Genomic DNA, 15,189 nt, shown 5'->3' with positions numbered 1-15,189 from the left:
TGAGCCACCATGCCCAGCTGTACTCATATATTTCTACCTATCTCATGTGCTGGTATTATTTTTAATTAAAGAAATACACAAATATATATTACAAAGCCATTATAGTACAAAAGAGGTGAATCATAATGCCCCATGCTAAAAACATGTCAACATTGCAAACTATGAGATTTTTTGTGAACCCTATTATAAGCGAACTGAATTATTGCCCATTATGCCTTCTTTTGGCCTGTGTGGACGTATTATAGAAAACAGAACTGCTCATCAAGTCCCTACTGTTGCTTTGTCAGCTGTAAGCATAATCCTTGCTTTCTACTCTTTCTGGTTTAGGGAGCCGGTATCAGCATTATCTAGGTCAGAAGGCCTGTCATAATGATTTTTGGGTCTTATTCCCTCTGGCAATAAGAAAAATAGTATTATCTCAGTCACTGTGTGGATTCAGGTTGTCGGAGATTCTTAACAATAAGCCCATTAATTTTTTTTTTAATTCCATTTTTCAATTCAGGTTTTCAATTTTTCTCTCCTGGTTTGAGAAACTAATAAAGGGTTGTAACATGCCTTAAATTCTATTTATTGGCATCACTCTCAGCGGCCTAGCTTATGGGAGAAGAAGCCAGTGGAGGCTGGCAGGCAGAGGCGACACAGGATCCCCAGGCTGCTGCCCAAGGACAGATTGCAGGGGCGGCCAGGGCACCGGGTCGGAGTTTCTTGCAGGTTCAGGAGGTGCAGGGGGCTTGGGCCACCTGCCTTGTAGGGAATTGGAGAGTTGGAAGGAGTGTCGTGGAGGGCAAGCCCCAGAACTTCAGGATCTGTTGCTCTTTGAGGAAGGATGTCCTGTTCCTCCCGGTGCTCTGGCAAAATTAACTGCGTGCTGTTAACTAGGAAGCCTGGACAGATGCAGGTGTGCCAGCCACCCCCATGGAAATGGCATTTAAAGCTGTGGCTGGAAGAGGTCACCATGGGGAATGTAGAGGAGAGGGCTCAGCACAGACCCCTGGGGACACTCTTAAGGTTTAGAGGAGGAGCCTAGCAAGAAGCCAGGTGAGCAAAGTGTTTCAAGGAGGAGGGAGTAGTACTTAGGTGTGTTGGAGGCTGTCCAGGTAATAAAGATGATGCGATGAGGGTGGTCCCTGGGCTGCCATCTAGAGGTATTAATAGCATGGTGGAGACACTCTCCATGCAGGGCTGGACAGGGATGCCTCATGAGAGCGGGGAGAATAGGAGGTAGAATGGAGGCAACACTTTCGAGCTACTCTCTCTTCCAAAACTTTTGCTGAAAATGCAAGCAGAGAAATGAGGAAGTAGCTGTAGGGAAACTGGGTCAATGGATGTTTTTACCTTTCTGTTTATTTTTTTTAAAGATGGGAGATATTAGAGATTTTTGCAGCTGGAAATGATCTACTACAGAGAGAGAATTGATGATACAGAAGAAAGGGAGATAAATTTGAAGTAAAATACTTGAGAAGGCCAGGGGAGAGGAGATCCAGAGCTGAGGGGAAGAGCTGACTTCTGATAGGAAACAGGGTCCCTGCCACACAGCATCTATCAGGAGGAAGCAGAGCTTGAGGGTAGAGATGCCAGCAGCTGGTGCTGTTAGAAGTAGGAAGATGAAGGAACTCCTGGCTGATTGCTTTGATTTCCTCAATTAAATAATCACCAGTGGAGGGGAGGCAGCAGAAAGGCATAAAGGGGGTTTAAGGAGAGTAGAAAAGGTATGGAGGAGTCATTCTGAAGGGACACAGCAAACATTCCAGGAAAATATTGGATTGCTGGGCAACATTGAGCGTACATTTGAAGATATCTATTAAACTGTTGAACCTAAGGATGTTTTTAGACTACTTTTTAATTGGCATCATGGATCCAGAGTTATGCTAGAAGTTTCTTGGGGATGATTTTAACTTGTATCTTCAAGAGAGAGAAATGTTAAATGCTTGACACATACACACTACCAGTGTGTGTGCCTTTCCTGTGCCCACAGCTAATCCTTTATGAGCTGTTTCCTCCCTTGGAGTCTGGAGTCTGGGTCCAGAACCCTTTCCTATCTGGGACATGAGGTAGCCACATCAAGCTGTTTCAATGGCCCAAAGTAAAACTTTTTTCTATCCTTAGAACAATACCAGAAAATATAACTTGCTGTCTGATAGATTCTTTTCATGTGTGCTGGTTGCTTGAAAAATCAGAACCAAGGCTATCTTATTTTTTTAATAATGTTGACTCTTTCCTCTCAAATATAAAAATGGTGCAAATTCATTATGGAAAAATGCAAAAAATAAGGCTTCCTGCAGAGAAAATTGTTTAGAATATTACAATTCATAAATAACCACAGGTCACATCTACTTGCCTTCTTTGACCATTTGTATGCAAATGTGTGAATACATATGTGTGCATACATGAATGTATATATATTCATTTATAGGTTCATATATATATTCATTTATGCATTCATATATATATATATGTGTATTCATTTGTACATTCATTTAGTGAAGTGTGTTTTGAACTCATGGTAAATGCCAGACACACTTCTGTGTGCTGGGTGACATTACATTCTGGCAGATACACACACTCCACTGCGCATATTCCCACCTCCCATAAACAATAAAATATGTTTGCGTCTTGGCTGTTTCTCTTCATATTGCCTCGTGAGGATGTTCTCACACTATTTTACATTCTCTAAAAGTTCCATATGTAGTTCCATATGATATTTCATCCTATGACTATTTCACCATTATCCTATTGGTAAACACGATGGTTGCTCAATGTTTGGCTATGAATGCTGTTTTAAGGGCTCCAAATGTACCACACATCCATCTCAGATATTTACATGCATCCATTCAGGGAAGCACATCACCACCAGGGACTCCTTCAGCTCTGCATGCTGATGAACACCCTAGGCTACCTTGTCTACTGCTTCCACATCCTCACTTCCCTCCACGCCCCCTGGCCTGCAGACCCCAGACACATCAGTCCTCTCCTTTCTCTCCCTCCAGACAGGCCAGGCTTATTCCACCTGAATCAGGGCTTTGGCACTAACCACTGATGCTGCCCAGAATATTCCACTCCCCAATGTGGTGGGGTCCTTCTTGTCAGTCAGATCTCTCCTTGAATGTCACTTCCTTAGGTTGCTTGTCCCTGAAAACCACTCCATCTAAAGAAGCCATCAGTCACTCTCAACACAAACCCTCCACTTTAGGTTTTGCTATGAAACATCAATATTTGATTTTTTATTGCTAATTTTAAAAGTTGTCCACCTGCCACACCAAGGTGGGTGAGCCCCAGGAGGTTGAGAACCGTGGCTGTCTTATTTGTTGCTGTATCCCAAATGTGCGGAAGAAATGTCAAGCTTTTCAGAAGTATTTGTTGAATCAGTGAATGAGGATCCTGAGGATTTTGAAGGAACATTCCTTTCCACTGGATAACTGGAAAGACTTGTCTGAGAATACATATATATATAAAATATATAAAATTATATAAAGAGTGATCTGCAATAACTGATATCTGAGAACAAAATTTCCTTACAAAACTCCGATCTTTTCAGAATAAAAACTTTGATTCCCACTTTTTTTATATAATAAATGTTGTATTTCCAGATTATTTAGAAATTAGAGAAGATAAAAAGAAGGTATATCCCTGCCTGTTCTGGATCCAATTGGAAAAATATTGCATTAAAAGGGTCCCACCAGTTTGACATAATATTTTGATTGGAGGTCACTTCTGGGACTCACCTCTGTGGAGCACCTTTTCCTGGCGGATTCCATGATGAGGGTTACTGCCCAGCTGAGATGCACTCTGTCACACTGTGGGTGGAAGGGAACCTTAAACATGATCTCATCACAGTTCCTTGGTGTACCTACCGATGGGGAAAATGAGGCCAAGATAGGTGAAGAGAGAAGTTCACTGCAGCCCTGGAGGTAGCCAATGGCAGAGATGTAAGTAGCCCTGCCTCGGACTCCTGGGTCATGGAGGTTTCCATCATGGTCCCCTCGCCACCTGGCTTGCCACAGTCCTCCCCTCCTCTTTAGTGATGTGTCTCCTCCAGTTGTTCACCTATGTCCTAGGATAAAGAGGGAAATTTACCCTAAAGCAAACACTGTGGGAACTGCACTTTTTAAAGAAAAGTTGTCTCCTTAGATACGGGTACCAAGGGAAGGAGCAAGGCCTGTGGGGAGAGTTAAGAACAGCCTCATGCCAACAGAACACATCATTCTCAGGCGCTGGGGTGAGTGAAGGAGAGGGGTGAATAGTTCTATAGGAACTTTCCAGGCCATTGAGTCTATGAGCTTTTTTGTAGTTTGACAATTTGGAGAAGGCTTTACTGCTATTACTGGGAGTGACTCCTTGGCTAAGATCCCAGCAAGTTAGGATATTGCTTTGCTATTCTTACATGTGACCATCTTGGTAAAATATTTTCAATTTCTATAGCAGCAACCCATGAGCAGTTGTGGGATTTGGGAGGACTCCACAGTCTTGATTCCTCTGCTTGGGACATTTGTCCTTTTCAGGTTTCTGTTGTTTCTCTCCTCACTTCTTTTATTTTAAAATTTATTTATTTACTTTTAAGTAGGTAAGTATGAAGGCATGTAAATGAATTAGGAAGAATAGATATAATAAAGTATATATTAATAAGAGTAGGTATAATAAATTCCATCTACTTAGCTTCCACATTATTGACTTTTTCTTTGTTTTCTTAGCAAAGGTTCTTCCTTAAAGGTGCACAGCTTTTAAAAGGGCAAGCACATTTTCTTTAGGTACTGTAAACCAGGAGGGCCTCCTTGTGTTATAGCTGGGGAAGATCAGGTGGTAGTTGAAAAACACAATCAGCTGGGCATGGTGGCTCACGCCTGTAATCCCAGCACTTTGGGAGGCCGAGGCAGGCTGATCACCTGAGGTCAGGAATTCAAGACCAGCCTGGCCAACATGGTGAAACCCTGTGTCTACTAAAAATTGAAAAATTAGCCAGGCATGGTGCAGGAACTTGTAATTCCAGCTACTCGGGACGCTGAGACAGGAGAATCGCTTGAACCTGGGAGGCGGAGGTTGCAGTGAGTCGAGATTGTGCCACTGCACTCCAGCCTGGGTGACAGAGCAAGACTCCCTAAAAAAAAAAGAAAGAAAGAAAAACACAATCAGAGCTGCTCATTCTATCATCACGGAGAGATGCAGCATCCTGAGTGATTTAGAGCGGTGGTCCTCAGCGTGTGATTCCCAGGCCAGCAGCAGCAACACTTAGGGGCTTGTTAAACACAAAACTTTTGGGACCCCACCCCAGGCCTATAGAACCAGAAACTCTAGGGGTGGCCCTTGGTCTGTGTATTAAGAAGTCATCCAGGTGATTCTTACACAGGCAACAATTTGAGATCCACTGTTTACAATGTGTTTTCTGGAGTCCAGCTGCCCAGGTTCTATTTTAGCCTCAGCACTGATAAGCTGTGTGACCTTGGGCAAGTTACCTAACTTCCCTGAACTTCAATTTCCTTTGTCAAATAAAGCCTATGATAGGACCTACCTGGTGGGACTATTGTGGAGATTAAATGAATTACTTTATGAGGTATTTAGAATAGTGGCTTATAAAAAGTGGTAGGAAACTGTTGGCTATTTTTTATATTGGTATCAACTGCATCAAACACTATTAGCATTAATAATGACAATGAAATAATTTTTGGGTACTCATTATTGTCATAACCTGTATAGTAAATGCAAACATCCTTCTTGGAGAAAAAATACACTTTTCAAGGAATTTGAAATGATTTGCTTGGGTTAACTATTAAATGTTCATGTGAATGCTGTATATCCATTTGAAAATTTTGGAAAGTACTATATCCCTGCACAATTTTAAGAGATAAATAATTCTCACACAGCTCTCCACTCTCCCTTTTAGTATTTGAGTGATGTGTGGGTTATCTGTAGATCAGTGAATAGATAAGTAGGGAGGGCTCTCGTTTTCCTCCCTGCTCTTTTCCTTCTTTTCTAATTTCTGATGCAACGTGTCTGTTTTTGGTTTTAATTAAATGGGAGATCTGCCACATCTGTGACCAAGTGATCGGGGCATGGGTTCTATCCCTGTCTCGGGTCCTAAAGAATTGCATCAGTTCCCCTGTTGAATCCTTTTCTCTTCTTGAGGGCTGCTTCCAGGTGACAGTGGAGGGGGAACTGGGCAGGGAGGGAGGGCTCTGTGGCTGTGGACCTGCTGGGGTGGAGTCTTTCTGCTCTTAGGACCTGCATGGATTCCCTCCCCCATTCCAGACAGAGTCTGTGGCCAGCAATGGTTTTGCCTTCGATACCTAGGTGGTTCTCCTGCCTCCACTCTGCAACCTTAACCCTGTGATAGTTCACAGGGGGTTCCTGAGAGAGTTGTAACCAGTTGTCTGTTGAGGAGAGATACCTCATTAATGGGGTCAACACCCTATCTTCTCCCTCTCTAAAATATAACATGGTTTCAAAAGAGAAAGCAAGTACCCGAGAAGGAGAATATGATGATGGCAGAGTGCTTCAACCACAGTGATTTTGAGTTAACTTGATTATCTGTATTAAGCAAAAACACAGGCAGAACATTTTATTCCTTTGTTTTTCTTACTGCCTGCCTCAAGTGAAAGGTAGGTATGAAAACCTTGACTTGATGAATAAAACATCTGGACTACAAATTATTACCCAGAAGTTCAGCTTCTCTAATATATTTCGATTCCTCTCTGTCCTGCATGTAGAAGCCAAGTGCAAATGCCTTAAAAGTAATTCTAGGCATAGCTGTTAATTTGGTTTCCTAATTATTTAGTTTAACATTCACACAAGTAGCCAATGCATGTGAAACAACATGTTGTTGAAAATTGAAATTTACAAGCATCGTTGTGGAGTGCTGGAAGATTTACAGTAACCTAGAAAGATCATTTGAGTGGCTAATGAAGCTCCCGAACATGTGTAGGCAGTTATTACTCAGAGTATTGACTGAACGGGTGAGCGTGCTGTATAAATTTGTGTAATTGCTTAACTAAGCAAATAGCTTTCAGTTGCTTTTACATAATAATTTTACTTAAAGGGTAAATACTTCCCCTTTCCTCCCTCCTTTCTGCCACATCCTGTTCAGTTTCTAGGGCTTTAATATTCTTGTACTCTTGCTCTTGCTTTTCCTCGAAATGGAAATCCAGCTCCTTTGAGAAGAATGCAACTGCTTCCTGTCGTGACATGAGCAGACCTCGCTCTGAAGGTGGAGTGTTTGGGTTGGAAGCCTTGAAGCCTGTCCTTGAGATGCCCACTCTATAATATGCAGATAGTCTTGCGCTTTTGGCTTTTGTATCTCTGTTCCTCATTGAAACATAAATCTGTTTTGCTGTTGTGGTTTCGTTTGTCAACACTCTTCCCTTTGCTTTTGCCCCATAAGGCTCAGAACGCCCAGCAGCTCCATGAACGAATCCAGTCCTCGAGTATGGATGCCAAGCTGGAAGCCCTGAAGGACTTGGCCAGCCTCTCCCGGGATGTCACGTTTGCCCAGGAGTTTATAAACCTGGACGGCATCTCCCTCCTCACACAGATGGTGGAGAGCGGCACTGAGTAAGCGTCTTTTTTCCTAACTTCCACAGCTGTCCTGTGTGTCTCCGCGTTTTGAATATTGTTACATTCCTTACACTTGCAAACTCTGTTTTAAAGACCAGAGCCTTGGTTAGACTCAGGAAAAAAATAGTTTTTAAGATAGTGGCGAGGCAGTGGGTTTGTAATTTCAAGAGTTCTCCATCCTTTGCCCACCAACATCTAGTATCTGAGACAAAATAGAAATCCATCAAGTGCTAGAAATTTCAGGTTTATGTGGGAAAATATCATGCCATTATCTCAGAGGGCCTTGGCAACAATGAAATTATAACTCGACAAAGCAATAGTCCCTCATATTCGTTGCCTATCCCTAAGAAAAATTTTCCCTCCCTTAATCCATTAAAAAATTAGATTACCTAATTATGTTTCTTTTTTCATTGACAGCTCAAGCTAGTTCAAGTTATGTTTCAAAGTATAAAACCAGGTCAAGATATAATCCCTGAAGTAATTTTAAAACTTAACACTTGAATGATTAAATACTTGTCATTAATTACTTGAAATTAAATGCAGTCAACATGTATTAACTACCTACTCTGTGCATGCAAAAGAGTTGAACAAAGGAAAATTTTTTCATATGAGCTTGCCTTCCAGAAATTGATGGAGACTATTATATGGGCAGAATTCTATTGCGTATAATTCCTCCTGAGAGCCAGGAATCTAGAGGGCGGACCCATTATCTCTCTCTCTCTCTTATTTTTTTTATTTGAGATGGAGTCTTTGTTGCCTAGGCTGGAGTGCAGTGGTGCAATCGCTGTTCACTGCAACCTCCACCTCCTGGGTTCAAGTGATCCTCCCACCTCAGCCTCCTGAGTAGCTGGGATTTCAGGCATGTGCCACCACACCCAGCTATTTTTTTTTTTGTTTTTTGTTTTTGGGAGATGGAGTCTCACTCTGTCACAAGGCTGGAGTGTAGTGGGACGATCTCGGTTCACTGCAAGCTCTGCCTCCTGGGTTCAAGCGATTCTCCTTCCTCAGACTCCCGAGTAGCTAGGACTACAAGCGTATGCCACCACACCTAGCTAATTTTTGTATTTTTAGTAGAGATGGGGTTTCACCATGTCAGCCAGGATGGTCTCGATCTCTTGACCTTGTGATCTGCCTGCCTTGGCCTCCCAAGGTGTTGGGATTACAGGCGTGAGTCACCACGCCCGGCCTAATTTTTGTATTTTTAGTAGAGATGGGGTTTTACCACATTGGCCAGGCTGGTCTCGAACTCCTAACCTCAAATGATCTGCCTGCCTCTGCCTCCCAAAGTGCTGGGACTACAGGCGTGTGACACCACACGCAGCTAATTTTTGTGTTTTTAGTAGAGACGGGGTTTCACCATGTCAACCAGATGGTCTCGATCTCTTGACCTTGTGATCCGCCCACCTCGGTCTCCCAAGATATTGGGATTACAGGTGTGAGCCACCATGTCCAGCCTGATTTTTGTATTTTTAGTAGAGATGGGGTTTCACCACGTTGGCCAGGCTGGTCTTGAACTCCTGACCTGAAGTGGTCCACCTGCCTCTGCCTCCCAGAAGTGCTGGGACTTGGGACTACAGGCGTGTGACACCACACCCAGCTAATTTTTGTATTTTTAGTAGAGACAGGGTTTCACCATGTCAGCCAGGATGGTCTTGATCTCTTGACCTCGTGATCCGCCCATCTCGGCTTCCCAAAGTGTTGGGATTACAGGCGTGAGCCACCGTGCCTGGCCTAATTTTTGTATTTTTAGTAGAGACGGGGTTTCACCACGTTGGCCAGGCCAGTCTCAAACTCCTGACCTCAAGTGATCCACCTGCCTCTGCCTCCCAAAGTGCTGGGATTACAGGCGTGAGCCACCATGCCTGGCTGGAACCCATTAAATCTCAGCCTCACAGAGGAGATGAGTGTGAACTGTCCTTGAGGGAGTTGGAGTTCCATCATGAGGGAGGAAGGAATGTCCCTTCCTGCTGGGGAGCTTGCTCTCTGGTGTGACTGTGGCGCGTCAGGAGCCAGGCGGGGCCAGCTCTTATGTTGGTGGAGAGACAACTCCTTTAACCACTGAATGCTGAATGCCTGCTAGGATGAGCAGGAGGCTGCCCCTGCCATGTGGTCAGGTGCTATTGGCAGAGACTAGTAGAGCATACAATTTAAAGCATGTGAAATTGCTGAATCAATTAATTGCATATGAATATGCTAAGTTAATAAAGTACAGTGTCAGGATAGGCATTTATTATGAACGAGTAAATATCATTGAGAATGGAGGTTTAAAACTGGGTTGTTTAAAGGGTACCTAGTAATACAAAGAATGAATTGATAACTCTGCAAGTTAGAGATCTTTCTGGGCCCCTCCCCTTCTGTCCCCTTCCTCTCCTTTCCCTCCCTCCCTTCTCCCTTCCCTTCCTCCTCCCTTCTCCCTTCCCTTCCCACCCTGCCCCTTTCCCTCCCTTTCTTCCTTCCTTTCTTCCTTCCCTCCTTCTCCCTTCTCTCCCTCCCTTCCCTTTGTCCTCCTCTCCCCTCCCCTCCCTTCCCCTCTGCCCTCCCCTCCCCTTTTCCCTCCCTTCCTTCCTTCCTTCCTTCCTTCCTTCCTTCCTTCCTTCCTTCCTTCCTTCCTCCTTCTCCTCCCTCCATCCTCCCTCCCTCCTACAGTTGGCATCATCTGGCCTCTGCAGTTGGTACTAGTGAAAACTTTTTTTTTCTCATTCAAAGACAAGATATTCTTTAGAGTTTGGAGTTGGGGATCTTAACTCGCAGTCAAGTAGAGAAAATCCCTAGAACTGAATAATGTGAAGAACATCAATTCAGAGAAGACTGACAAACAGGCCTGGGTGATCGGGAAAGGGTCAACTGTAGACAGGCATCATTTATTTTTTTCAAGGATGACGAAACCTCTGCTTATGAAAGTTTGGGCATACCTCAACGTGGAGTGGTACAGGGAAACGTAAACCCTGGATGTTGTCAGAATCCAGTGTGGTTACTGTAAGCTGGAGCTGGAGCTTGAATCAGCGAGAGGGAAGTTGAATAAGTTTAGGGATCCAAGGAGCTTGACAAAGGAATGGATACAGAGGGTCCTGTCTGTGAGGGGAGCTCCAGGCTGGAAGCTGGTCTGGAATGTGTCAGGATCCTATTGCCTGTTTCTGGGGAGCAGAGGAGGAGGACGAGTTGTTATAAACACCTTCACTCATCACTGGATTACTTCATGTACCTGCCAGACATGGTAGCCTATACTACATACCCCCCACGGCTTCTGGTAAGAGAGTGGGGACTGGGGGAAGCTGCCTCGGCAACACTAACATGTTAAATAAAAATGTAAAAATGTTTACCCCTGTTTATTGATTAAGCTAAGTCCCAGCCATTGATATGTCAAGGACAATGCATCAGAGCCAGTTGTAATGTCACCTGCTGATATGAGTTGGTTCTGCCACAAGTACCTAGGTATCCAGGGCTTGAGCTCTGGCACATTCAGAATGATATTTGCAAATACTTCTGAAATTATTAGAATTGCAATTGTAATTACGGTTACTTTACTGTGGTAAAGACAGCAAAGCAGGGGCCCATGTGATCTGCATTCTGAACAGGGGCCTGTGGCGGAGCCCCTCACCTCCAGAGGCCGGCAGTTACAGACTTTGACAATGAAACTGCCTACTAGGAGCTTTTGTTTTCAGTTTCTCATTGCTTTACTTTGCTAGGGCTGCCATAGCAAAATGCCACAGACTGAGTGGCATAAACAACAGAAACTTAATTTTTCCTCAGAGTTCTGGAAGCTGCAAGTCCATGATCAAGGTGTTGGCAGGGTTGGTTTCTGCTGAGGTTGCTCTGGATAGTGGATGGCTGCCTTCTCTCTCTGTCCTCATGTGCACATCCCTGTTTTTCTTTTTGTCTTCAAATCTCCTTTTCTTATAAGGACAAGAGTCAGATTGGATTAGGGACACCTAATGGCTTCATTTTGAATTAATCACCTCTTGAGAGGGCTTATCTCCAAATACTGTCCCATTCTGAGGTACTGGGGTTTAGGGCTTAAACGTGTGAATTATGAGGGGCCACACTTCAGTCCGTAATGCTTATAAAAGGGACACAACCATTTTTGCTTTAAAAGAAAAAGAGTAAGAACTGATGCTATGTATGTGCCTTGTCAGCATTCTTACTTTTTCTCAGTGCTGTGGCCTTACTTTATGACACATCTCCACCTGCAGAACAGTCCAAAAGATTCATTATTCCTCAGACCCAGGATGGGGGACAGCAGGTCTGAATTCTGTCTCCATGTTGCACACGTATTATACAATGTGAGAGAATGTCAATATTGAATGTACTTTACGTGAGCTAAAGCAACTGAATGCCTTTCTTAAAAAAAGGAGTATCACACTCATTAATATCTTAACTACAGTCACGCACTGCATAAGAACATTTCGATCAGTGATGGACTACAAATATAATGGTGGTCTCATGAGATTATGATGGAGCTGCCCTATACAGTTGTGCCATTTTTTATATTTTATACCATAGTTTTACTATACCTCTTCTCTGTTTAGATACACAAATATTTGCTATTGTGTTACCATTGCCTACACTACTCAGCATAGTAACATGCTGTACAGGTTTGTAGCCTAGAAGCAATAAGCTGTGCCACATAGCCTAGGTGTGTTGTAGGCTATACCATGTATGTTTGTGTAAGTACACTCTACGATGTTCACACAACAAAATCACCTAATGATGCATTTCTTAGCATGTATCCCATTGTTAAGCAACACATGACTGTATTTATAATAATCAGTAAGCCGTCCCAGTTTGATACATACAGCCAGGTTTCAGACAGATAAACAGAGCTTAAGGCCAGGTGTTGGGTGAATTCTCTTTTGCATTTGTCTCTTACACTTTCCCATCACACTATGTTTGTGGGAAGGAATGATGTCTCTCTGGGTCACCTTTGGTGTCCCCCTTCCTGTTTTATGTAAGTTCAAAGTTACGCTATTTTCGGGGATGGAGGAAGGAGGGACTGGAGTTGCAAGGCCTCCTGCCTTCCTTCTGCTGGTCCTGCATCTCATGCTCAGAGGTGGCTTATTTAATAAACAGCAAATTTTTCAGATCTTTCGCTAAGATTAAAAAGGAAAGAGAAAGCCATTTTTCTTATAAGAAATCCTGGCTTCTCTGTTAAACTTAGAGCAAGATTTCAATTAATTAACAGGAAACCTTTGGGATAGAAACCACATAAATTAAATAGATCCTGCAATTTGGAAGGCATTTAGTCATGACTCCTGGGCAATGTTCCAGCAGGAGAAGGTGGTCGTTTCCTAAGCAGGACCCGTGGAAATTTTCGTAAACATTGAAGAAATGTTGCTGGAATTTTTCTCCTTACTTTTAGGAATAATGAGATTCAGAGATGACTTGCCCGCCCCTCATTACCCAAGGCTGGGCTTTTTTTTTTTTTTTTTTTTTTTTTTTTTTACTTTAAGTTCTTGGATACATGTGCAGAACGTGCAGGTTTGCTACATAGGTATACACATGCCATGGTGGTTTGCTGAACCCAAAACCTGTCATCTGCATTAGGTATTTCTCCTAATGTTATCCCTACCCTAGCCTCTCACCCTCTGACAGGCCCTGGTGTGTGATGTTCCCCGCCCTGTGTCTATGTGTTCTCATTGTTCAACTCCCGCTTACAAGTGAGAACATGCGGTGTTTGGTTTTCCGCTCTTGTGTTAGTTTGCTGAGAATGATGGTTTCCAGCTTCATCCATGTCCCTGCAAAGGACATGAACTCATCCTTTTTTTATGGCTGCATAGTATTCCATGGTGTATATGTACCACATTTTCTTTATCCAGTTTATCATTGATGGACATTTGGGTTGGTTGCAAGTCTTTGCTATTGTGAACAGTGCTGCAATAAACATACGTGTGCATGTGTCTTTACAGTAGAATGACTTATAATCCTTTGTGTATATACCCAGTAATGGGATTGCTGGGTCAAATGTTATTTCTGATTCTAGATCCTTGAGGAATCACCAGACTGTCTTCCACAATGGTTGAATTAATTTACACTCTCACCAACAGTGTAAAAGCGTTCCCATTTCTCCACATCCTCTTCAGCATCTGTTGTTTCTTGACTTTTTAATGATCACCATTCTAACTGGCATGAGATGGTATCTCATTGTGGTTTTGATTTGCATTTCTCTAATGACCAGTGATGATGAGCTTTTTTTCATGTGTTTGTTGGCCGCATAAATGTCTTCTTTTGAGAAGTGTCTGTTCATATGCTTCACCCACTTTTTGGTAGGGTTGTTTTTTTCTTGTAAATTTAAGTTCCTTGTAGATTTTGGATATTAACCCTTTGTCAGATGGCTATATTGCAAAATTTTTCTCCCATTCTGTAGGTTGCCTGTTCACTCTGATGATAGTTTCCTTTGCTGTGCAGAAGCTCTTTAGTTTAATTAGATCCCATTTGTCTATTTTGGCTTTTGTTGCAGTTGCTTTTGGGGTTTTAGTCATGAAGCCTTTGCCCACACCTGTGTCCTGAATGGTATTCCTAGGTTTTCTTCTAGGGTTTTTATGGTTTTAGGTCTTACGTTTAAGTCTTTAATCCATCTTGAGTTAATTTGTGTATAAGGTGTAAGGAAGTGGCACAGTTTTAGTTTTCTGCATATGGCTATCCAGTTTTCCCAGCACCGTTTATTAAATAGGGAATCCTTTCCCCATTGCTTGTTTTTATCAGGTTTGTCAAAGATCAGATGGTTGTAGATGTGTGGCATTATTTCTGAGGCCTTGTTCTGTTCCATTGGTCTATATATCTGTTTTGGTACCAGTACTATGGTGTTCTGGTGACTGTAGCCTTGTAGTATAGTTTGAAGTCAGGTAGCGTGATGCCTCCAGCTTTGTTCTTTTTGCTTAAGAATGTCTTGATTATATGGGCTCTTTTTTAGTTCCATATGAAATTCAAAGTAGTTTTTTCTAATTCTGTGAAGAAAGTCAATGGTAGCTTGATGGGGATAGAATAGAATCTATAAATTACTTTGGGCAATCTGGCCATTTTCATGATATTGATTCTTTCTATCCATGAGCATGGAATGTTTTTTCATTTGTTTGTGTCCTCTCTTATTTCCTTGAGCAGTAGTTTGTAGTTCTCTTTGAAGAGGTCCTTCACATCCCTTTTAAGTTCTATTCCTAGGTATTATATTCTCTTCGTAGCAATTGTGAATAGGAGTTCACTTATGATTTGGCTCTCTGTTTGCCTATTATTGGTGTATAGGAATGCCTGTGATTTTTGCACATTGATTTTGTATCCTGAGACTTTGCTGAAGTTGCTTATCAGCTTAGGGAGATTTTGGGCTGAGATGATGGGGTTTTCTAATTATACAATCATGTCATCTGCAAACAGAGACAATTTGACTTACTGTCTTCCTATTTGAATACCCTTTATTTCTTTTTCTTGCCTGATTGCCCTGGCCTGAACTTCCAATACTATGTTGAATAGGAGTGCTGAGAGAGGGCATCCTTGTCTTCTGCCGGTTTTCAAAGGGAATGCTTCCAGCTTTTGCTCATTCAGTATGATATTGGCTGTGGGTTTGTCATAAATAGCTCTTATTATTTTGAGATCTTCATAAGTGAAGGAGAAATAAAATCCTTTGCAGGCAAGCAAATGGTGAGAGATTTTGTCACCACA

At 42.6% G+C, this 15,189-nt stretch overlaps 1 protein-coding gene across 5 annotated transcripts in view; it reads left to right on the top strand.

The window, feature by feature from the left end:
* Positions 1–15,189, top strand: part of ELMO1 (engulfment and cell motility 1) — a 591,689-nt gene that overhangs the window by 178,270 nt on the left and 398,230 nt on the right. For all 5 annotated transcript variants that reach the window (XR_008626205.2, XM_003814972.4, XM_034963945.2 and 2 more), the window contains exon 6: positions 7,370–7,539. Coding sequence is in view for 4 of the 5 variants with exons in the window: in XM_003814972.4 (XP_003815020.1) it covers positions 7,370–7,539 (170 nt within the window). In the remaining variant the exon portion in view is untranslated. The remainder of the gene's footprint in view (positions 1–7,369; positions 7,540–15,189) is intronic.

This window comes from Pan paniscus, chromosome 6 (assembly GCF_029289425.2).
Source record: "Pan paniscus chromosome 6, NHGRI_mPanPan1-v2.0_pri, whole genome shotgun sequence".
Lineage (NCBI taxonomy): Eukaryota > Metazoa > Chordata > Mammalia > Primates > Hominidae > Pan > Pan paniscus.
The sequence above is the reverse complement of the archived record's forward strand: the minus strand, read 5'-3'. Positions and strand labels throughout refer to the sequence as shown.